The 26391-nt window shown below is 41.0% G+C and overlaps 1 protein-coding gene and 1 pseudogene across 2 annotated transcripts in view; both read right to left on the bottom strand.

Moving 5' to 3' along the window:
* The window catches only part of LOC126215257 (GA-binding protein subunit beta-1-like), a 101328-nt gene that overhangs the window by 40373 nt on the left and 34564 nt on the right, over positions 1-26391 (bottom strand). Inside the window, exons 3-6 of one of the 2 annotated variants that reach the window (XM_049941935.1) lie at positions 14899-15081; positions 11898-12095; positions 8803-8967; positions 1891-2086 (exon numbers count right to left, since the gene is read on the bottom strand). In XM_049941935.1, the coding sequence (XP_049797892.1) occupies positions 1891-2086; positions 8803-8967; positions 11898-12095; positions 14899-15081 (742 nt within the window). The remainder of the gene's footprint in view (positions 1-1890; positions 2087-8802; positions 8968-11897; positions 12096-14898; positions 15082-26391) is intronic. The other variant, XM_049941936.1, reaches the window with a different exon arrangement.
* Positions 2176-2295, bottom strand: LOC126215570 (5S ribosomal RNA; annotated as a pseudogene).

Below are 26391 nucleotides of genomic sequence, written 5' to 3'. Positions count from 1 at the left end.
TAACTGGAAGCTGTTTTGAATGGCAGCAGGTTACCTACACTGTATTAGGCATGAAATGGTAATATGTTCTGTTTTTGGTGTTTCCATATTTTTGTCTGCCACCTGTAAATATGCAAATATTCTATGTATTCACTGGCAATTTTGGGTGGAGTTTATGAGTTGTACAGATTAATATTATTTTCATAAAGTATATAATGGATTTAATACAATCACAAAACACCTAGAAAATGTATCTCTGAGTGAGCCTACACTCAAGTTTTACAACTCCCTAAGAGTATTAAAGTCATTTTAGTGTCACTTAATGGGTGGTGGTGGTGGTGGGAGGATGTATGGGACAGGTCTTGCATCTAGGTCTATTACAGGGGTATGAGCCATAAGGTAAGGGGTTGGGAATAGGGGTTGTGTAAGGATAGACGAGTATATTGTACTGATTCGGTGGATGGCAGAATACCGCTGTGGGAGGGGTGGGAAGGATAGAGGGCAGGCCATTTCACATTTCAGGGCATGACGAGAGGTAGTCAAAACCCTGGGAGAGAATGTGGACCTAGATGCAAGACTTGTCCCATACATCCTCCCACCACTACCTACTCAAGACCGGTCACTAACATCACCTATCCCATCAAAGGCTGGGCTACCTGTGAAACAAGTCATGTCATCTACAAGCTAAGCTGCAACCACTGTGCTGCATTCTATGTGGGAATGATAACCAACAAGCTGTCTGTTCACATGAATGGCCACTGACAAACTGTGGCCATAAAAAAAGTGGACTACCATGTTGCTGAACACGCTGCCAAACATGACATACTTCATTTCAATGACTGCTTCACAGCCTGTGCCATTTTGATCCTTTCCACCAACACCAGCTTTTCTGAATTGCACAGGTGGGAACTTTCCTTGCAATAAATCCTATGTTCCCGTAACCCTGCTGGCCTCAAACTTCATTAGTCACTGTCGTCACCCATCCAGCACTACAAAGCCATCATTCCACCATCACACCCAGTCTTTTTATTTCTCTCCTTTTCCGCTACACCTCCCCTCCCCCCTTCCCCACCCTCCATCTAACCTGAAACACTTCACTGGCCACCAGCCCCACTAACGATCCCTTCCCCTCCCCACTCCAGCCTCCTCGTTACCATTACCAGTTGCCACTCCACCCATCATGCACTAGTGCTGCTGCTCGCTGTGTGGTTTCAGTTGCCTGAGACTGCAGTCATGTGTGTGTGTGTGTGTGTGTGTGTGTGTGTGTGTGTGTGTGTGTGTGTGGTCTATTGTTGATGAAGGCCTTAATGGCCAAAAGCTTAATTTGTGACAGTCTTTTTTGAGTGCTTATCTGCAACTCAGCATCTCCGCTATGTGGTGAGTAGGAACACAAATACTAGTCAGTCATCATTGTTACACCAAATAATTTTAACATTTATGATAATTTACAGTAATAGACTTGCACATATGACCTAATCAATGCAGCAATTTGTAAAATCCTTTGGGTTGTAAGCTGAAAATGTGGTATCAATGGATTTTCAGCAGTGCTCTATAATATACATACACTTCTGTGTATGGCTATAAAGTAGCTGTGTAGAAAGAAGACTTTTCTTCAGCATCACATTCATGAGCCACATTCCAGATTGCCGGTCTCGAGTAGCTGTACACAAAACCAACTGAGATACACGTGGAGACACAGCCTGCATGAGATAACTTATACAAATCTCACACCCTTTTCCTGGACAACATTGTACTGAAGATGTTTTCTACATTGGCTACATTATTGCCGGCACTGTTGAACACTTAACCACAGCTCTGGTAGCTGTCACTCTTGGAGGTTCTCATGTGGCTCTCGCTGCTCCTGTACTCGTCTCCACATCCCTCTCTATGAGCAGAATAAAAGTTGCGAACCTTTCTGCGAGGATGTCTGCGAGGATGTCTGCGAGGATGTCTGCGAAGATGTCTGTGAGGATGTCTGTGAGGATGTCTGTGAGGATGTCTGCACTTCCTCCTGGTGAGCTGGGACCGGCACCTGCCCAAGGACCAGTGCGAGGCTTTCTGTTGCCTCGAGAGTGGCAGAAGCAGTCGCCGCCGCCGTGATGGATGTCTGTAACCAATAAATAAATATCATGTCCCAGCACATCCCAGTGCAAGTCTTTCAATGGGATGTCATTCCAGCGATTTGTGTGTCCTTAAAACCAATGGCACCCAGTTTTCTCCAGGCAGTCACCCATCCAAATACTAAGTGGGCCCAATGTTGCTTATCTTCCGTATTCAGGTGGGAACTGGTGTTACCAACATGGCAAGGCCATTGGCTCTGTAACCCACGAGGGTACTTGTCACATCCTGAGTTTGAACTCCAGTCTCACATTAGGAGATTGCTTGAAGTTGACAATGGAGTCTTATTAAGACAATGAATGAATTTAACATGAATTATTTTCTAAGAGACTAGATTTTAACGTGAAAGTGGTCAACATTTATATCTTTGGTGAGAAAAGGAAGCTGAAGCAGATAATTCGACAGAGAAAAATGTTCAAAAATCAAAATACGGAGAGGCATCTTTCAGAAAGATCAGAGAAGAATCACAAAAAAAAATCCAGCTGTATTGCAAGAAGCACATTTTCTCATCACTGGGATAATGCAAGCGCTTGTCTATCATCTTTTCCCAATCAAGAATTAAAAGGTGGTACACTTTTTAATATGAAAGATTCACACTCAGCATAACACTGACAATCAGGAAAGTACTGAGATAAAAGGTTAACAGAGCATAACCTTGTCCACATTTTATACCATTCATATTTTGCAATAAACTATTAGAAAACTAGAATGGCACAGTGTCTCAGAAGCAAAAAATTTAATGCCTTGTACAGATATTCTTAGTCCCATCACAAAAGGTGTTGAAAATATAATCAATGAAAAATACCTAATCTACAACTAGATACAACTCATCAATTAATGTAAGTCTATAGAGATGTCGGCATTGCTTTCCGATGCAAGAGAATCTCATTCATTAACAAATATCAGGCACAGTAAACTACTGTGAGCACCGTCTCATCACCTCATAATGTACCAGACCTAGATTCTTTTATTCACTACTCAATACACTTTGGTTGTGATGCACTCGCTACTAGATTCTGTGAATCAATATGTTTCATAGTTACAGTTTAAACTTTTGTCATTTGTTGTATGTTGTTAGACATGTGTGTAAAAAAAAGCATGTGTATTTCACTGTTACTAATGTAATGTAGAATCAATTTTTCAAAAACAACACAATGTAGCTTCTATTTTACAGTATATTTCATTATGTAAGAAATAGATAATCAATCTGAAATGTATAACTTCTATTCAAAACCTAAGAAACATGAAGGTGTATTTGTAATTCCATAATTAATATTAAATTCAATATTATTTGAAATTAATTGTTGAGGAGTTCATATTTGTTAAAATTTGCAAGGAAAACTAATTTTCCTCAAAACTTTAATAATTTCAATTAGTTTTTGTCATTTGGTAAAACAATAATGTGTATTCAAAGTTTTGTAAACCCATAAATTTTAATTATAAGTTTAATCTTATAAACATTTAAAGAATGTTATCTAATATTGTAAAGTTTACAATTCTATTTTTATGGGTCATCTGGTGCTTACCAAGACAGTAGAGTCAAATTAAATGTTGAGAGAGAATTGGGACAGTGTTAAAAATGTGAGAATAGATTGCAAATTTTCAGATCATGTATATACACTAAGGTGATGAAAGTCATGGGATAGTGATATGAACATATACAGATGGCAGCAGTATCACATACACCAGGTATAAAAGGGCTGTGCATTGGTGGAGCTGTCATTTCTACTCAGGTCATTCATGTGAAAAGGTTTCCGACACGATTATGGCTGCACGACAGGAGCGAACAGATTTTTTAACATGGCATAAAATGCATGGGAGATTCCATTTCAGAGGGAATTCAATACTCCCAGATCCATACAGTCAAGAATGTGCCAAGAATACCACATTTCAGGCATTGTCTCTCCCCACGGACAACACAGTGGCCAACAGCCTTCACTCAAAAACTGAGACCAGCGTTGTCTGTGTAGAGTTGTCAGCACTAACGGCCAAACAACACTGCTTGAAATAACCCCAGATATCAATGTGGATATACGACAAATGTATTTATCAGGACAGTGTGGAGAAATTTGATTTTAATGGGCTTCGGTAGCAGATGACCGACGTGAGTGCCTTTGCTACACGACATTACCTGCAGCACTTCTTGGCTTGTGGCCATATCGGTTGGACCCTAGATGACTGGAAAACTGTAACCTGGTCAGTTCAGTCCCAATTTCGGTTGGTAAGAGCTGATAGTACGGTTTGAGTGTGATGCAGACCCCACAAAGCCATGGCCCAAACTTGTCAACAAGGCAATGTGTAAACTGGTGGTGGCTCCATAATGGCATAGGCTGTGTTTACATGGACTGGGCCCCCTGGTCCAACTGAACCAATCTTTGACTAGAAACGGTTATGTTCAGCTATTTGGAGACCATTTACAGCCATTCATGGACCTCATGTTTCCAAACAATCATGGACCTCACGTTTCCAAACAACGATGGAATTTTTATGGATGACAATGTGGCATGTCACCGGTCCACAATTGTTCACAATTGGTTTGAAGAACATTCTGGACAGTTTGAGTGAATGATTTGGCTACGCAGATTGCCCAACGTCAATCCCATCAAACATTTATGGGATACAACTGTGAGGTGAGTCCGTGCACAACATCCTGCACCAGCAACATTTTCACAATTATGAATGGCTATAGAGGCAGCATGGCTCAATATTTCTACAGGGGACTTCCAGCAACTTGTTGAGATCATGGCACGTTGAGATGCTGCACTCCACCAGGCAAAAGGGGGTTGAGCACGATATTAGGAGATATCGCACGACTTTTTCACCTCAGTGTATACTGTGAGCTGTCGCTTTGAAAGGAGAAAATATAGTGCCAAAATTCATTTGAAACAGTCTTAATTATTTGGTGGGATGCATGAAAAAGATCGCACATGTACAAATATCTTAATTAACTTTCTGCAGCGAACAATCACAATCACCCCATTATTTACTTGAAGACCATGAGATAATTATTTGCTACAATTTATTTGATGTTTATAATATGTTGCAGATAGGTTGTAGAAGTGAAATACAAATTTTTGGACTGTATTTTATATTGTGATACAATCTGTAGCTCTCACTACTCTAATGCCACCTCCCATACATGCCTTGGCATTCTCAATATGAGAAGTTTTAAGAGCTCTGCTGGGATTGAGCCCACTCCTGAGAAAAAGCTGGGAGAGTTATAGTCAGTGGCTGGCAGACTACATTTCGAGATCTAACTGCCCAGACCACATAATTTACATCTAGACTCCATAAATCGCTGTGAAGCACTTGGCAGGAGGTACTTTTTCTTCTACTCATTTCATTCACAGATGGGAAGTGGGAAGATTTACTATTCACACACCTCTGTAGGAGATGTATTTTGCCTGATTTTAAGTGTATCATCACTATATGATAGACACACAGGGGACATTAGATTATTTCTAGTTTGAGCTGTGAAAGACAGTTCTCAAAACTTTCTAAACAGCTTCTGTCGAGATGTACAGCATCTTTCTTCAAGTGTCTGCCAGTGAAGATTTTTTATCATTTATGTTACATGTTCACTCTGTCAAAAAACCTGTGACTGTTCACACTGACCTAATTTGTATAAGGTCAATGTCCACTGCTAGCCCAACCAGAATGCACGTCCTGCCACTTGAGCAGTGTTTTGGTACAATACATACAAGAATTTTGTATCCAAACTTTCTTGTTGATAAACTGTGGTTTCCCAGTATCCTACCAATTAATTGTATGATGTATGGTTGCCCCAGCAGATACCTCTACACATCACTACTCTCCAAAATTTGTATGACAATACTGAATCTGGCTTTGAGTAGTTGTTCCTGTATGCAACTTCCCACTTTTCTACATGAGGAGCTAGTCACCAGTATTTGCACCAGGCTCATACTTTGACAAGATCTAAATGGATATTTCTGCCATTTTTTGCACACAGAATTTCCTTCTAGATAGGTGCATCATCTGTAAGAAGCCTGAGGTTGCAATAATATTATCTGGCAAGTGATTACTGTACTGGATAGCAATTATCAGCCCAAATCTGTATATTAAAAAAAAAGAGGAAACTTATAAACATTCAGCATGTATCTACATTTACAAATTAATTTGTGATGTGAATGTAAACTGACTCGTTCCACATCATTACGTTTTATCATGCAAATGATTCATGGAACATGAAACTGAATAAGTAACTTAACTAAAAAACGGATGCACCCAGAACAGGAGGAAGAAACAAGATGAAACTTCTCAGGCTGAGAGGGTATGTAATGTTATTACAGTGAATGCAAAATCGAGTAACATTTACAAAGAACTTGGCAGTATGAGCCCATTCAACAGAGGGATGTTGCATACTGCTGTGGCCTGGATGTATGCACTGACTCAGTTGGGGAAGGTGTCATAAAGCCACTGTAACCTCTCCTGAAGCAAGCTAGCCTACAAGTGTTGTAACTGGTCATCGATATCCTGAATACTGGCACTATGACGTTTGAGCTCACAGCACACGTGTTCCTTTGTTGTTGTTGTTGCGATCTTCAGTCGATTTGATGTGCCTCTCCATGCTACTCTATCCTGGATGAGCCACTTCATCTCCGAATAACTACTGCAACCTATATCCTTCTGAATCTGCTTAGAGTATTTATCTCTTGGTCTCCCTCAATGATTTTTACCCTCCACCCTCCATGATACTAAATTGGTGATCCCTTGGAGTCTGAGAATGTGTCCTACCGATCAATCCCTTCTTCTAGTCAAGTTGTGCCACAAATTCCTCTTCTCCCCAATCTCATTAGTTACGTGATCTACCCATCTAATCTTCAGCATTCTTCTGTAGCACCACATTTCGATAGCTTCTATTCTCTTCTAGTCCAAACTAGTTACTGTCCATGTCTCACTTCCATACATGGCTACACTCCACACAAATACTTTCAAAAAAGACCTCCTGACACTTTAATCTATACTCAATTTTAACAAATTTCTCTTCTTCAGAAACACTTGCCTTGCCATAGCTAGTCTACATTTTATATCCTCCCTACTTTGACCATCATCAGTTATTTTGATTCCCAAGTAGCATAACTCATTTATTACTTTAAGTGTCTCATTTCTAAACTAATTCCCTCAGCATCACCTGATTTAATTCAAATACATTTCATTATCCTCATTTTGCTTTTGTTGATGTTCATCTTATATCCTCCTTTCAAGACACTGTCCATTCCGTTCAGCTGTTCTTCCAGGTCCTTTGCTGTCTATGACAGAATTACAATATCAAAGCCAGACCTCTGAGTTTTTATTTCTTCTCTGTGGATTTTAATTCCTATTACAAATTTTTTCTGTTTCCTTTACTCCTTGCCCAACATACAAATTGAACAATATTGGGGATGGGCTAAAACCCTGTCTCACTCCCTTCTCAACCACTGCTTCCCTTTCGTGTCCCTTAACTCTTATTTATCAAGATCAAATATGGGGATTTTACTGGCCATGAAAGCACCTCTGTATCACACAGGCAATTCACAGACACATAAGCTATGTATGGATGAGCATCCTCCTTTTGAAAAATGATATCATGATATTGTCACAGGAGCAGTAACACATGGGGTGCAGGATGTCCATGATGTATCATTCTTCCGTCAGAGTTCCCTGAATCACTAGCAGCTGTGACATGAAGTCATACCACATGCAAGGAGTGAGTACACAACATTTTGAAGTGGAACCCATGTCCAGAAATGTCATCCATCGACACTACAGAGCATCAAAGTTATAGGCACCAATGCCTATAAATGTAAGTATATACAGAACGATTCCATGATGATGTTAAAAACTTTCTAGGATGAGGGAGATGGATAAATATATCAATCTGAAGTAAGGGTCCCTATACCGGAAATGAACCAGTCGAAAGTTATAAGCATAAATCATTTTGATACCTCTGCCAGTGGCCAACATGTACAGATACTGTTGTTGCTAAGATTGTAAGGTAGACAACTTTAAGTGGTAGTATGGAACAAAACAAGAAAATATGTCTAGTAAACACGGACTCCAAAATACATACATACCTTACAAACTATGTGCACTTGTTAAGTAGATGAGATGTGGTTCACAGTAGCAAAGGTGAACAAATGCTCATAGTTCCTCTCTCAGACTCTGGAAGTTGGCTACCCTACCATCTTAGCAGAAACAGTATCAGTACGTGTATACCACAGTCAGAGATATCAGAACAGTTTTCCCTTATAACTTTTGACTCAAATGTTTCTGGTACACCTATTTCTCTCCACCATCCTAGAAAGTTTGACACATCATCATCACAGACTCACATACCTATACAGGTGCCGGTGCCTACAACTTCGAGACTCCGTAGTGTCGCCATATGACGTTTCGGAACATAGGTTCCTATTCAAAATTCACTCACCTCTACAAGTTCTAAAATTTCTGAATACCATGTTTAGGGGTGTGAACAATTTATTTACAGGAAGGAAAAGTGGACTGCAACTGTTAGAAAAATGCATGCTAAATTTCAGCACCCTGGCAAATGTTTACTGTAGTCAAAAGAAACAAAATTCAATGTTTATAATAGGGAGAAGGTGGCTGGATTACTCTAGAAATAGAAATTTGGTTTCTTCTGTTTTGGTTGCACTATTTCTGTCAGAGACTTCAGTTGTCGCCAAGATGCACAGCCAGTGGACTAACCTCGAGCATCTCAAGAATGTCGTGCCGGTTGGCCTCGAGTGCCATCGTGAACGCCGTCTTGTCGAACTTGCTGACGTAGTGGGGGTTGGCTCCGTGCTGCAGCAACAGTCGAACACACTCTACATGCTCCCTCTCCACTGCCCAGTGCAGAGGTGTCATTCTCAGCTGCACAAATGATGATATCACCAAAATGTGTTATTGCAAAACTTAACAAAAATTCAAACCAGAATGTTGTAAATTTGTGAACAAACAAATTTTCAACTTTTCCATGTTCATGTGCCATATTGCTGTATAAACATACATAACACCTAATTAAGTTTCATCTTGCTGTTACACGCTTGATTTACTTATCAGAAACAACAATGTTCATCAGGTGGCTACTTTGACACAGCACTTTACCCTTGAGTACATAATATAAGCTTTCTTCAGAAATATTATGAAACAACAATTTATAGCAAAGTTATTTCATATTTCACATCACCCACTAAAATGAAAATATACTGAAATTAATTTTTGGTAGATGTGACATTTTGTCCATATGAAAATACCAAATTACCATAGTTGAAGATACATACTAAATAGAAATCTCATGTGTGATGCATTATATCAAAGTTGTAAGGCTTGTGTTGCGTGGTTTGAAAATAAACCATTAAGTGTGGTTGTGTATGCTACATGATTTGCATCTACATAACAGTTACAGTCTCCTGACCTTTCCCTTCCCTCTCATACAAAGCAAATTCATGACTGAATTTATGGGTCATAGTACTAATTTCAAACTTATTTCTACATATTTGTTAGAATATAATTTACAACTTTCCACTTGGCACCTCATCTAGGTGTACTTTGAGTACCTTGATACAATAAAAATCTCTGTTGCCAGAGTCAACTGTTGTTGGTAACAATGTATTAGTGACAGAGATCATATCAACTATTGCAAATAGTAACAGGGGATGAATGGGTCAGCACAAAGCAAATCACTAAATGGTGGACGTTATTAACAGATGAGCAACTGTACTACCTCCTCATTGTGGGCTTCTGAAGTAACCACATCACACATATATCTTCGCTCACCACACGTCACAGAACACAGAGATTAACACCTCCAATAAACACTGGAGGCATAGAAAAAGACTGCCCAGACTTTAGTAGAGTGCGTACAAAACAACTTTGCCCGTACCAGTGCAGTACGGGATGGGAAAATAGTTTTGGTGGGGCCTACGTAGTCAACGACCTCCACACACATATGCATATTTTGCAGAACTTGTAAGAAACAGCTGGTGTGTCTGTAAATGATTGTAATAACATGTTATGTCAGTGAAACCAATAATTCATCAACTATGGACATTCAGAGTCAATAATTTCTCACTAGAGTACCTAAACAGAAATAAACAAAAGATCAAACCGAAGCCAAACAAGTCTGCTTGCTTGCCAGCAGGAGCAAATCTCATAAAACAAAAAAGGAGTAAAAAATGTAGCACTGCAGACAATGCTGCTTACTACGGTACTGACAACACAAAATAAATTTGATGTTTTAATGGAAAGGTTACATTATTGTTCCATTATAAAACTGCTGATCCATTCAAAAGGTATGGTATTAAATTAAGCTATTATAAAAATAATAAAATAAAGCATGTCCTTCCTCGCAGTTACAACGAGCTTGACAAACATAAGCAACCAGCTGTTTACAGGATCACATGTAGAGACTGTCCCAGTTTTTACACAGATACTACAGGTAAATCATTTTCACATGATATAATGAACACATCTCAGCTCTATCTTTAAATGTACCTCATAAATCTGCAATGGTAGCTCACCTTTATGACACCAAAACTGGCTTTCAGATATCAATAAAGATCTCACAAACTGCCACAGAAAACTTTCAGGCACAAAATTTAGTACAATGTAGGCACTAGAAATATGCAGAAAACAGATTTTCCAACCCACTGACATTGTGAATGAATGTACAGATAGTGAATACAACAAATCAATTCCTGTTTTCAGTAATGACTGTCTCTTAGCACAACAGCCTCACAAGAAGCAATGAACACAATTTCCTTGTCCCTGCCTCACGCATAAATACACCCTCTTACCTCCATCAACTACCTTGATCTTTATTCCTCTCATTTCTCTGTTATTTCTGTCATTAATCCCATATGAGACAGCTATCTTGTTAAATTTAACAACTGTGTCATCCTGTTACTATTAAATGAAAAACTGAAGCAAATGTAATGCACTATATATCTATACAGTCCTTGAAGTGGAAGTAGTAGCTCAGAAATTGATTGGGCAGCAATCAGAAAATAAAAATATTGTGACAAAAGACAGAATATTATTATTAAATACATCCCTAATGTTCATGGGATCTGTCAATATGGAAAAAAAGTTTGACAGTTTAAAATGGTGCAAGATGTTCAATTTTCTTAGAAAAATGTGATTAAGCTATATGGAAAGAAGGGATTACCTGTCTTTCCCTATGGTTTAATCCTATTTCCCAAGAACTTTGAGGGAAGAATAAGAATGGATGACTGAGAACAAAGCACTTGGATTAAAAAGGGTGTAAGACTACACTACTGATTAATCTATACATCAAAGAAGCAATGACAGAACTAAAAGAAAGGTTTACAAACATCAACCTTAATTTGGGGAACAAATTTCTGAGAATACATGTTTGGATCACAGCACTATATGGTAGTGAGTCACGGACTGTAGGAAAACCGATGTAGAAGACAATTGTAGCATTTGAGATGTGCTATAGGACAATGTTGTAAATCAGGCAGACAAATAAGATAAGGAATGAAGACATTCTCCATGGAATCGGCAAAGAAAGGAACATACGGAAAATTCTGATAAGAAGAAGGGACAGGATGATAGGGCATGGGAGCTGTACGAGGCAAAAGACTGCAAGGGTAGACAGAGACCAAAACACATCTAAAACAAGGGTGCCACAGAGAGTTGAAAAGATTGGTACAAGAGAAGAATTCATGGCAAACCGCATCAAACCAATCAGAAAACTGATGACAAAAAAACACTTGACTCCTCTCTGACTCCACACAGTCATTTCATACTGGGACAGTGAAAGGAACTGGATGTCATACCATGTCTTTGGCATCAACGTCAGCGCCCGTGTCCAGGAGCAGTTCAACAATGTCTGCATGGCCCTCCTGGGCTGCTACGTGCAGAGGGGTTCGGTCGACCTTGGTCCGCGCATCCCGTGATATTCCTGCTCGCAACAGCAATTCGCATGTCTCCAGGTGGCCATTGGCTGCTGCTGCGTGTAGTGGGCTTGTCCCCAGCTGAAAATATGCCTAATTGTTTCTAACAAATATTGGAGCAGAACAACAAAGTAGGCATGTTAACTACATTAATAACAGATTTGCACAATGGATTCATGCCCAAGTACACATAAAATAACTATGCAGTATACTATCTTTCATGTGTAGATGGAAAAGGTGTCTGCCAAGATGTTGTGATTCATTCCAGTAGAGTATAATCACTATCTAAGACTTACACACACACACACACACACACACACACACACACACACACACACACACACACGGTATAAGTCTAAAGTTCTTCTTTCTTTTTTCCTTAAATAAAGGTTCTTGGATGATAAAGTCACTGTAATAATTATTATTTCAATGCTTTCAAAACATCTTTTTATGATGATTTAAGACTCTGAATAACTTTTTCAGTGTCTTAAGTTTTCTTGTCCTTCACTGTCTTGCTGACTACAAAATTTCTTAAAGAGAGAAAAGAGAAATACAAAAAACTATGGAGGCACATAATGCATATTACATTGGGCAAACACTTTCATCTACCACATCTGTTCATGTCAACTTTACATCATTCTCTGTTTTCAGCTCCTGAACATTCATTCTTAAAACATTAAAGTTTTTCAACAAAAATGTGTGTTAGCAATCAAAATCAAATATAATCACATTTTATTATGACAACAGAAATTCCAGGATGAAAGTAACAAACAAAACATGAGTGCGCACTCTCACACCCACTGGAAAAACATATAGAACTTTGGCTTTATGTATAGATGGTGATGAAGTCATTAACGGCAGTATCTTCACATTAGAGAAGAAAATAGGCCATGCCCTTTTCAAAACAACCATTACAGCATTTGCCAAAACTGATTTATGTAAATGAAAGAAAATATCAATTTGGCCAACCAAACAGGGATCTGAACTGCCATCATTCGAATCAGTCAGTTACAACAATGAAGCTGTGTATTTGGGAGTCTGTGTGAGAGTATGTTTCCATCAAGACCATAAAAATAGCATATATTTTAAAGTTAGGGTGACCTTTTTTTCATTTTTTTGGTGTCGTTATACATCCTCCACTATCTATCTGCAAGGAGTAATTGGTTCTCATTTGGTTTTGTTTGTTAGCTGAAAAATAATTATCTCATGCTATAAAATTTTAAGTACCTAGCCAGAGAAACTTCTAAGGCAATAAATCTTAAATATTTGGAGTAAGAGACATAATGTTATGACTTACTAATGGACTTTCATCATTTCTATATACTTCTCAGTTCACAATAAAGGTCTTCATAAATAATAAACTCCATGTTCACTGATCTTTGCCTTTTATGGGGATTAATTGAATACTGAGCACACTGGTGGAAGACTGCTTGAAACCTAGCAGACTAAAACAGTTATAGATGATTCAAAATATCAATTTGTTGCCATACAGTTCGTTCAGACTATAGACATCACAAAGGCTTATTTCAAGCCTTAACAACTTCCAGTCCAGTGGTAGCAAGAGCTATGCACACTCCAAATCAGTTCATGGCAATTGCACACAGAGCACTACTGTCTACTGTTGACAATATATATACACTTCCCACAATGCCTAATTTCATGATTTTGTACATTGTCTAAGCCGGAGAATGCTTACACCAATATTTCAAACAAATATTTAAATAGGCTGATTTCATACAGTTTATGGTCATGAATTTAGACAGTAGCATAACATAATTAACATACATTTCTTTGTGGGTCTCAGTAATGTGCATGCCTTTCTAAATATTGTTAAATCAGGTCTCACTTCTTTAGTGTGGAACTCAAATAGTGATCTTTATTGTACTTCCTTAAACTAAAATTACTTTCAAAATATTGCAGTCATAAAACTTAGTACTTTAAATCAGTAAAGGCCAACAAAAGTTTATTAGCAGAATCAAAATTTTTAGAGCACATGGTACTAAGAAGTTTTAAATGTGTTCTTCTCTAAAATAAGTACTTCCCAGCAAAACTAACAAGGAGGGATCCCTAGCAGTGGGATCGACTTTTTGTAACCATCTATCTAGTGATGTAGGTTGAGATCCCACCAGCCATAACGCTTTGCAGCCATTCATCCTGGTAAGACCTCAGTATCGCAAAAAAAAAAAAAAAAAAAAAAAAAAAAAAAAAAAAAAAAAAAAAGGCTGGAAGTTTACGTGACACTCAACAACATTAAAAAGTAGAATCATATTGACTGATTGTGTGGTGTAATGGATAGGCTAAGTACAGATCATTATTTTTATTCAATTAATTTGTTTAAACATAATTTTTTATTTCTACTCCTTTGTCACATCATTTTAATCACCTTATCAACTTCTTCATTCACTCCCATTTTTCTTCCTATCATTCTTTTTCTGCTTGAAATCTTTTTTCGTGTTATTTTACTTAATATTATCTATTAATTTCAATTCAATACAGGGTGTGAGAGCTGGGATCTTAACCTACATCACCATGTAGACGGTTCTAAAAAAGCTGATCCCACCGGTGAAGACCTCTCCTTGCAAGAACAGACTATGAATCAGCGAAATGTGAATTAATTTTGATATTTACTGGGTAACTGTTCAAAGGTAAATTACAACAGGATGAAAGCTAATATTTATTCACTCTAAGAGTAATACATGAGTAAGTGGAAAGGCTCCACTCCGCTACATTTCAGACTGTGTTGACATTGGTCACTCCTCATATATTTGATGCACTTACACTGAGCCAGTCAAGCCACGCGGGTACACATTCAGCCCAATTACCTCAAGCACTCTCTCATTCCCTGTCCCACCCATACAGCCAGTACACAACACGAGAGACTCACCCAATCGGTGGCGAAGGGCGCGCCACGGCTCATGAGCAGCCGCACCTCGTCTGTGTCACCGAGCTCGGCACTCGTCAGCAGCCGCTTGCCTAGCTCAATCAGATTGTTGTTGGCGCGCTGTACAATCGCCTCACTGCCAGTGAAGCCTGCCAGCATGCTGGCCTGCAACAGCATTCCCATTTCCTAGTGTCAACAATAGCAGTTCCAGTCAGTCACATAGTGCTGTACAGAAATGTTGGTATAATTTCAGCAAAATTGCAAGTAGAGAGAACAGCCTGTCAGTATGTACCGCTGAGTGACAAAATTTTGAGAACTTATCAATAACATCTATTTAACCAAAACAGTAGTAACAATGGGACCTCATTTATCGAGACTAGGTGGGACCGTGGGTAATCAGGATTACTGGAAATCTGGATCCAGAAATTCTAAAACCAATCAGAATATATTGAAATAATCAGCAACCATTTGCATAAAAGAAATTTAATTTCCTTAGCCAGTTTGAGGCACTCGGCATCCTTCTTCAGAAGGTTACAACTGCAGCATTATTTGTGAGTGTCGACAACAAGATGTGTGCAGCATATTGCTGTGGGCACGTGGTGTATAGTGCCCATAAAAATTGGTATAAAGAAGCCAAGCAACAAGTACAGACATAGTGCCAGAACTGGAGCTAATCTGCTAACGATATGCGTGTTATTAGCTGATTAGCTCCAGCACGGGTGAGATGAAAAATGGAATAAATAGTGCATTTAGAAATACGAGAAAGTTGGAAAGGAGGGGTAACCAGAGAGAGGACAAAATGAAAGAGTGAGAAAGATAAACATAACAAATAACAAGTATTATGCAGTGAATAATTGTGTAAATAATTAAATTCTAGACACAAGAAAAAAATCTACAAGTGAAGAAAAAAGTTTCCACTGAAAATGTAAACACTGTTTGTGAAGCTCGCATTGTATGAGCAAATAGAGGATGTGTCAAAATGGATGGCAGAATACGAGGATAAGTTGAAGACCAAAATGTATATACTGGCCAACCACTTTGTCTCCATGCAATTTTACAGTTTCCTTGGTCAAATTTTCCTTGTAGTTCAATATAATTTCACAGATTCTATTCTCACAGGATCAGTTCTACTATTATATTTAAATGCTCCATCTCTTTGTAAAGTCTTGTCACAGTGGGTGCCATGTATAGTGTCATTTGAAAAACTGATTCAGGATTGATGCAGATCATCAGATACAAATATTCTTTTAGATAAGGCTGCTACTGCAAATGATTTCATGTATGTCTTTGTTGCCTTCTATTTAACTTTTTTTTTATATATATTGACACATGGTTCATCATCTTCTTGCCTAAACTTCATCATGCTTTGCATACTAGTCCTATATCTAAAAAAACAGTAAGAAAAAATGCATACAAGGATCAAATTGTAAAAAAAATGCAATCCATCAGTAGATTAGAAAAATCATTACATGCACCAACATTGCATTGACATAGAGGAACAACAACTACATTTTATTATTTACAAGGCTTTTTCTCCACGTCTTCGCCTGTGTATGTGTTCAACACATATTAAATACACCTCCTCCTCTCCCCCTCTGTGTTCACCCCTTCCTCCCTCTAAGTGTCCATGCATGCTCTCTCTCTCTCTCTCTCTCTCTCTCTCTCTCTCTCCATTTCCACCTCCCCCTCTCTTTGTCCTTTCCCTCCTTCCCTTTGCTCTGTCCATTCCCTCCTCTATCCCTACCAACTTGTATTCACTTGTCCCACATGTAAAGGCCACCATGTACAGCAGATAGATTAGCAGGCCAATACTACTCCAACACAACACCCCTGTAATGAAGAGTAGTGCATATATATAAAACAAAGATGATGTGACTTACCGAATGAAAGCGCTGGCAGGTCGATAGACACACAAACAAACACAAACACACACACAAAATTCAAGCTTTCGCAACAAACTGTTGCCTCATCAGGAAAGAGGGGAAGGAGAGGGAAAGACGAAAGGATGTGGGTTTTAAGGGAGAGGGTAAGGAGTCATTCCAATCCCGGAAGCGGAAAGACTTACCTTAGGGGGGAAAAAGGACAGGTATACACTCGCACACACGCACATATCCATCCACACATATACAGACACAAGCAGACATATTTAAAGACCATTATAGGATACTTTCCGGGACTGGATCAGATTCTGAATGTGGCTCTCCAGCAGGGATACGACTTCCTCAAATCCTGCCCTGAAATGAGATCCATCCTTCATGAAATCCTCCCCACTCCACTAAGAGTGTCTTTCCGCCATCCACCTAACCTTCGTAACCTCTTAGTTCATCCCTATGAAATCCCCAAACCACCTTCCCTACCCTCTGGCTCCTACCCTTGTAACCGCCCCCGGTGTAAAACCTGTCCCATGCACCCTCCCACCACCACCTACTCCAGTCCTGTAACCCGGAAGGTGTACACGATCAAAGGCAGAGCCACGTGTGAAAGCACCCACGTGATCTACCAACTGACCTGCCTACACTGTGACGCATTCTATGTGGGAATGACCAGCAACAAACTGTCCATTCGCATGAATGGACACAGGCAGACAGTGTTTGTTGGTAATGAGGATCACCCTGTGGCTAAACATGCCTTGGTGCACAGCCAGCACATCTTGGCACAGTGTTACACCGTCCGGGTTATCTGGATACTTCCCACTAACACCTACCTATCCGAACTCCGGAGATGGGAACTTGCTCTTCAATATATCCTCTCTTCCCATTATCCACCAGGCCTCAATCTCCGCTAACTTCAAGTTGCCGCCACTCACACCTCACCTGTCATTCAACAACATCTTTGCCTCTGCACTTCTGCCTCGACTGACATCTCTGCCCAAACTCTTTGTCTCTAAATATGTCTGCTTGTGTCTGTATATGTGTGGATGGATATGTGTGTGTGTGCGAGTGTATACCCGTCCTTTTTTCCCCCTAAGGTAAGTCTTTCCACTCCCGGGATTGGAATGACTCCTTACCCTCTCCCTTAAAACCCACATCCTTTCGTCTTTCCCTCTCCTTCCCTCTTTCCTGATGAGGCAACAGTTTGTTGCAAAAGCTTGAATTTTGTGTGTATGTTTGTGTTTGTTTGTGTGTCTGTCGACCTGCCAGCACTTTCATTTGGTAAGTCACATCATCTTTGTTTTTAGATATATTTTTCCTACGTGGAATGTTTCCCTCTATTATATATATATTTGTGTGTGTGTTTGTGTGTCTATCGACCTGTCAGCACTTTCGTTTGGTAATTCACATCATCTTTGTTTTATATATATATAAAAAAAACAAAGATGATGTGAATTACCAAACGAAAGCGCTGACAGGTCGATAGACACACAAACACACACACAAATATATATATAATAGAGGAAAACATTCCACGTAGGAAAAATATATCTAAAAACAAAGATGATGTGACTTACCAAATATATATATATATATATATATATATATATATATATATATATATATATATATATATATATATATATATATATATATAGGGAAACATTCCACGTGGGAAAAATACACTCCTGGAAATTGAAATAAGAACACCGTGAATTCATTGTCCCAGGAAGGGGAAACTTTATTGACACATTCCTGGGGTCAGATACATCACATGATCACACTGACAGAACCACAGGCACATAGACACAGGCAACAGAGCATGCACAATGTCGGCACTAGTACAGTGTATATCCACCTTTCGCAGCAATGCAGGCTGCTATTCTCCCATGGAGACGATCGTAGAGATGCTGGATGTAGTCCTGTGGAACAGCTTGCCATGCCATTTCCACCTGGCGCCTCAGTTGGACCAGCGTTCGTGCTGGACGTACAGACCGCGTGAGACGACGCTTCATCCAGTCCCAAACATGCTCAATGGGGGACAGATCCGGAGATCTTGCTGGCCAGGGTAGTTGACTTACACCTTCTAGAGCACGTTGGGTGGCACGGGATACATGCGGACGTGCATTGTCCTGTTGGAACAGCAAGTTCCCTTGCCGGTCTAGGAATGGTAGAACGATGGGTTCGATGACGGTTTGGATGTACCGTGCACTATTCAGTGTCCCCTCGACGATCACCAGTGGTGTACGGCCAGTGTAGGAGATCCCTCCCCACACAATGATGCCGGGTGTTGGCCCTGTGTGCCTCGGTCGTATGCAGTCCTGATTGTGGCGCTCACCTGCACGGCGCCAAACACGCATACGACCATCATTGGCACCAAGGCAGAAGCGACTCTCATCGCTGAAGACGACACGTCTCCATTCGTCCCTCCATTCACGCCTGTCGCGACACCACTGGAGGCGGGCTGCACTATGTTGGGGCGTGAGCGGAAGACGGCCTAACGGTGTGTGGGACCGTAGCCCAGCTTCATGGAGACGGTTGCGAATGGTCCTCGCCGATACCCCAGGAGCAACAGTGTCCCTAATTTGCTGGGAAGTGGCGGTGCGGTCCCCTACGGCACTGTGTAGGATCCTACAGTCTTGGCCTGCATCCGTGCGTCGCTGCGGTCCGGTCCCAGGTCGACGGGCACGTACACCTTCCGCCGACCACTGGCGACAACATCGATGTACTGTGGAGACCTCACGCCCCACGTGTTGAGCAATTCGGCGGTACGTCCACCCGGCCTCCCGCATGCCCACTATACGCCCTCGCTCAAAGTCCGTCAACTGCACATACGGTTCACGTCCACGCTGTCGTGGCATGCTATCAGTGTTAAAGACTGCGATGGAGCTCCGTATGCCACGGCAAACTGGCTGACACTGACGGCGGCGGTGCACAAATGCTGCGCAGCTAGCGCCATTCGACGGCCAACACCGCGGTTCCTGGTGTGTCCGCTGTGCCGTGCGTGTGATCATTGCTTGTACAGCCCTCTCGCAGTGTCCGGAGCAAGTATGGTGGGTCTGACAGACCGGTGTCAATGTGTTCTTTTTTCCATTTCCAGGAGTGTATATGTAAAAACAAAGATGATGTGACTTACCGAACGAAAGCGCTGGCAGATCGATAGACACACAAACAAACACAAACACACACACAAAATTCAAGCTTTCGCAACAAACTGTTGCCTCATCAGGAAAGAGGGGAAGGAGAGGGAAAGACGAAAGGATGTGGGTTTTAAGTGAGAAGGTAAGGAATCATTCCAATCCCGGGAGTGGAAAGACTTACCTTATGGGGAAAAAAGGACAGGTATACACTCGCACACACACACACACACACACACACACACACAGAGATATATATATATATATATATATATATATATATATATATATATATATATATATATATATATATATATATATACTGCTGGCCACCGTAAATGCAACACCCTGAAGGAAGCATCCGAATCAAGTGAAATTTACACCATGGGTTTGCAGCGATGAGATATGCAACCGATTAGAATTTCAGCGCAGACGCACATCACGCGCGCCTGTGGCGCCACCTCATAGCGCCATTTAAGGCTTGGCGATTTCGACGAGTGTACGTTCGGCACGTATGTTTACCTTGTGGTTGTTTCACAAGACGATCGGTTATGCCTCGTAGACAACAGCGAACATCTTTTGATCAAGTATCCGAGTTCGACAGAGGAAGGATAGTGGCTTACCGAGATTGTGGATTATCATACAGAGAAATCGCTAGTCGTGTTGGACGAAACCAAACAACTGTAATGTGGATATGTGACCGTTGGATGCAGGAGGGTACGACGGACCGACGTGGTCGATCGCATTCACCTCGGTGCACCACTGCACGTGCTGATAGGCAAATTGTGCGCATGGCAGTGACAGATCGCTCAGTGACATCCCGAACCATAGCACAGCTAACTGCGTCTGGAACGCATCATCCAGTGTCTGCGCGTACCATTCGACGCCGTTTACAGCAGAGTGGTCTGTCCGCAATACGTCCATTGCTTCGTCTACCATTGACACAGAACCACAGACGTCTCCGTCGCCAATGGTGTGATGACAGACGGATGTGGACGGCACAATGGAATGACGTTGTCTATACTGACGAGGCACGCTTCTGTCTGCAGCACCACGATGGTCGGATTCGAGTGTGGAGACACCGTGGAGAGAGGATGCTGGACAGCTGCATTATGCACCGCCACACTGGTCTTGCACCGGGTATTATGGTATGGGGCGGTATTGGATATTACTCTCGCACGCCTCTAGTACGCATTGCCGGTACTTTAAATAGCCGGCGCTACGTATCCGAGGTGCTGGAGCCAGTTGTCCTTCCTTACCTTCAGGGCTCGGCCACAGCCATATTTCAACAGGAGAATGCGCGACCACACGTGGCACGCATTGTCCAAAGGTTCTTCGTCAATAACCAGATTGAATTGCTTCCCTGGCCGGCTCGCTCTCCGGATCTTTCGCCGATAGAAAACATGTGGTCCATGGTCGCTCAACGAGTGACCCAGATTACATCCCCAGCTACCACACCAGATGATCTTTGGCAACGTGTGGAAGCTACTTGGGCTGCTGTACCCCAGGAACACATCCAACGTCTCTTTGACTCAATGCCGAGACGTGTGGCAGCGGTGATCTCCAACAATGGCGGCTACTCTGGCTACTGATTCTGGCAGGAACCACATGTCACAGACGTCTGTAAACGTAATCATTTGATACTTGGTCAACATGTTATCTACAAAATAAATCTTGTTGTGCTACCTCTTGTCTTTCTTGGTGTTGCATTTACGGTGGCCAGCAGTGTATATATATAACAGAGGGAAACTCTTTGCCTTTACAAATGTCTGCTTGTGTCTGTGTATATGCGGAGGGATATGTGTGTGTGTGCAAGTGTATACCCGTCTTTTTTTCCCCCTAAGGTAAGTCTTTCCGCTCCCGGGATTGGAATGACTCCTTACCCTCTCCCTTAAAACCCACATCCTTTCGTCTTTCCCTCTCCTTCCCCTCTTTCCTGATGAGGCAACAGTTTGTTGCGAAAGCTTGTATATATATATATATATATATATATATATATAGAGGGAAACATTCCACGTAGGAAAAATATATCTAAAAACAAAGATGATGTGACTTACCAAATGAAAGTGCTGGCAGGTCGACAGACACACAAACAAACACAAACATACACACAAAATTCTGGCTTTCGCAACAAACTGTTGCCTCATCAGGAAAGAGGGAAGGAGAGGGAAAGACGAAAGGATGTGGGTTTTAAGGGAGAGGGTAAGGAGTCATTCCAATCCCGGGAGTGGAAAGACTTACCTTAGGGGGAAAAAAGGACAGGTATACACTCGCACACACACACATATCCATCCACACATATACAGACACAAGCAGACATATTTAAAGTTTGGGCAGATATTTTGTGTGTATGTTTGTGTTCGTTTGTGTGTCTGTCGACCTGCCAGCACTTTCATTTGGTAAGTCACATCATCTTTGTGTATAGAAGATTAATTTCCTGTCACAGTTGCATAGATATTCTCTAATGACAACTTGTTTGGAATGAGTCCCTTTATTTCTGAACCACTGCCTGTATCTTTATCATGTAACATCATGTAAAGTAATTCCAGTGCAGTTTATACAATTTTTGTTCTGTTTTTACAGTATACATTCAAACTGTCTGTCCCTGGCAGTATCAACTCCCATACATTATACATTTACTAAGTTGATGTAGTGCATGAAAGTTCATTGTGCCATGGACACACTTAAAATGTATCCTGTAAGAACAGAACAAAACTTTTACATATAAGGGGTGATAAAAAAAATGGTATGCCAACCAGGCAAAATCAACGTGAGCACTGAGGCAATGATCCCACCAATGCACCAGGTTGAAGATACCTGTTTGGTGAAATACTGTGTCCTATTGCATTAAAAAGTCTTTTATACTGCCCGCTGCATGAAAAAGACCATTACTGCCTGCTGCACACTCTCATCCTATGGGAATCGTCAACCCTTCCAAGACTTTTTTAAGGCGTCAAAGGTATGATAATCACATGGGGAGAGATCAGGACTATGAGCAAGTGCTCAAGTGTTTCCCACTTGACTCGGGGTATCTTCTGCATTACGACATTTGTGATATGGGGAAGTGTGTTATCATGAAGCAGCAGCACCCCCTGTCACACCATTCCACAATGATGGTTTTCAGCAGACATGCGGCCCCACACACACTCTTGATTCTTCGACGGATGTCTACGGGTGTTTGTCCTTTGGCAGCCAAGAAAAGAATAATGGCATTTTGGTCCTGTTTGGGAAGATTTGGTTATAACATTGCCACAGCAATGCACTAAAATAGAAACTTTTTGATCGCCCTTTATATTACACTAGAATTATTTTACAGTCACACAATAAACACACAGGCAATGGTTCGAAAATGAATGGACTCATTCGAAGCTAGTCACCATTAAGGAATATTATGCAATTGTGAGAGAAACCTAAATAAATAATAAAAGCATTAAGTCCCTGAGAAGCAGTAAATCTTCTGGTTATGATGTTGTTTCTGAGGAGAATTAAAATCTTATGCTGAATTGCTAAGGGCAGCTTTGAGCTATGTTTGGAATGAGTCTATGCTTCAATGCACAGTTCCTCACAACACTTTAATATGCAGTAACAGCAAAATTTAAAAATTAAGAGAAGCATATCACCATCAATTACAGAAACTATGTAAAACCTAAATCAAGTAGTCAGGATAGGGATCTCAAGCAATGTTCTCCCAAATACTAGGTCAATGTCTTAATCACTGCACCCTCTGATACAAGAAACCATTCACTGATCAAAACTCAACAGAAAATGACATTCACAATGCAGAACCCTAGGTCTTCTTCTCTGGGTTTTCCTGCTCTCGGCTCAGTTCTGTGTTTTAACTGGCCATCTATGTACCTCTTTCCGTTGTGTTTGTATTGCCAGCCCATCTTTGGAATCTTTTGTTTCTTTCATCTGTTCCAGATTTTCCTTCCACTTTTGTTTCTGTTCTTCTTTATTGTCATTTACTACAAAAATATTAATTTCTTATCTAATTTTTTCATTTGGATTTCTGTACCACTTTTTTCAGCAAATACTATGGACAGTAAGTCTCTCAAGCCACTTCCTGTCATTATTATGTGGACGCACCCTGAGGAAGACATTAGAAGCTGAAACCCACCTAATCATATAATGATGTGTTCTAAATCACTGCCTTTGCTTCTTACAACATCCACAGCCTTCAGATAAAGTGGCTGATTTTAGTGACACAACACCACCTTTGATCATGTTTTATGCATTTTTTCAGTGCTATTATACGAGACGTATGTATTATGTTGTACAAAGTTGGAGCATAATTTAACAATGGGAGGCACATTATTTCTGAATGAACTGACTGTTGGTGATTTGTGGCTTCTTCCAGGAGTCCATTTCACTATGGCTCATCAGTGAATTTCTTCCACTTTCCATAAAGCCACAGAATCTCATATCCAGAGAACGATAGCTTCAAGCACTCGAGGTCAGTCACTGAAATTGAGATCCTTTCCAATAATATTGTTTAAGCCAACATCATTTGCTTTGTGATAGGTGATCAGCTGAGGTACACCAACTGTTGACAAAAATTCAGAATCTGAATGTCTTCCTTCCTCATCAGTGATCTTGTCAGACTCTGCAGCTGTGTAGGGCATAACTACCACATCCCCCCATGGAATGGCAAGTATTCAACCCATCATTTATGCAGATGTTGAAATGTAACACTGGAAATCGGGATTATCAAAGATGAACTGGATGAATCCTTCACTGGTTATTTTAGGATGCTCCAGTTGTGCAGTTGAGGACGTTTCAAATAGGGAAGCTTCTGTATATGGAGCTGCGAATCCAACTGCACTAAGAGCCTTGATATGAATCTTTTGTACAGGAATGTACTGAGGCTAATTGACAGTGAAGACAGGAATTGTAGTAACACGGTTCATGTTTTCCGTCGCACTTCACAGCAGACCGGGAACTGTCTCACAGGCATGCCAAATGTGAACTGACCGGGCACGGCCCGTGCTGCCTGAGTTGTTGTTGTTGCTCCGCTGGCAGAGGTCGCGGCTGAACTCTCGCGTGCCCTCTGGTGGACGGGACTCTACTTGCGGCAAGTACCGTCCGTGACGCGCCATGCCGATGTGTGCCTCCCGTGATCTTTCTGGTGGCTACTGCAGGAATGACCATGGACTTACTACAAAAATCATTGCATATGACAAAGCAACGCAGTTTTTTCCATTTACCTAGAGTTTCTCGTTTGTTTTTCAAACTCAATGACTTAGAGAAAAGGAGCAATGATTCAATGATTCAGAGATCAAGGATTGAACATCTAAAAAGAAATCATCGGGGGGGGGATACTGAGATGTGTCATAGACCTGTGTCCTCACTAAGTATATCTGCAGCAGGGCGTATAATTCTTAGATGTTCATCTCGTGGCTATGATAACTTGCTGTGATAGAAAATATCAGACAGTATCTTATAATCTGTACTTTTGGAACACAAGTCTGCTCCTTTTATGTCTGTCAACAATTATTTTTTCTTCACCATACTTCCAGAAGAGTCAGGCTTTTATGGTCCTTACATATGACTCCCAGCCATTTGTGATTTGGTTCTTTAACTCCTGCAAAGTAAACTGGCAATCTGCTGATTGTTTGATGTAGGAAGATACTATCTCCATTGTTTCACTCTACACTACTGGCCATTAAAATTGCTACACCAAGAAGAAATGCAGATGATAAACAGGTATTCATTGGACAAATATATTATACTAGAACTGACACGTGATTACATTTTCACGGAATCTGGGTGCATAGATCCTGAGAAAACGGAACCCAGAACAACCACCTCTGGATGTAATAATGGCCTTAATACGCCTGGGCATTGAGTCAAACAGAGCTTGGATGGCGTGTACAGGTACAGCTGCACATGTAGCTTCAACACAATACCACAGTTCATCAAGAGTAGTGACTGGCGTATTGTGACGAGCCAGTTGCTCGGCCACCATTGACCAGACATTTTCAATTGGTGAGAGATCTGGAGAATGTGCTGGCCAGGGCAGCAGCTGAACATTTTCTGTATCCAGAAAGGCCCGTACAGGACCTGCAGCATGCGGTCGTGCATTATCCTGCTGAAATGTAGGATTTCGCACGGATCGAATGAAGGGTAGAGCCACGGGTCGTAACACATCTGAAATGTAACGTCCACTGTTCAAAGTGCCATCAATGCGAACAAGAGGTGACCAAGACGTGTAACCAATGGCACCCCGTACCATCACGCCAGGTGATACGCCAGTATGGCGATGACGAATACACGCTTCCAATGCGCGTTCACTGCCAAACACGGATGTGACCATCATGATGCTGTAAACAGAACCTGGATTCATCAGAAAAAATGACGTTTTGCCATTCGTGCACCCAGGTTCGTCAATGAGTACACCACTGCAGGTGCTCCTGTCTGTGATGCAGCATCAAAGGTAACCGCAGCTGTGGTCTCCGAGCTGATAGTCCATGCTGCTGCAAACATCATCG

This window comes from Schistocerca nitens, chromosome 12 (genome assembly GCF_023898315.1).
Source record: "Schistocerca nitens isolate TAMUIC-IGC-003100 chromosome 12, iqSchNite1.1, whole genome shotgun sequence".
NCBI lineage: Eukaryota > Metazoa > Arthropoda > Insecta > Orthoptera > Acrididae > Schistocerca > Schistocerca nitens.
The sequence above is the reverse complement of the archived record's forward strand: the minus strand, read 5'-3'. Positions and strand labels throughout refer to the sequence as shown.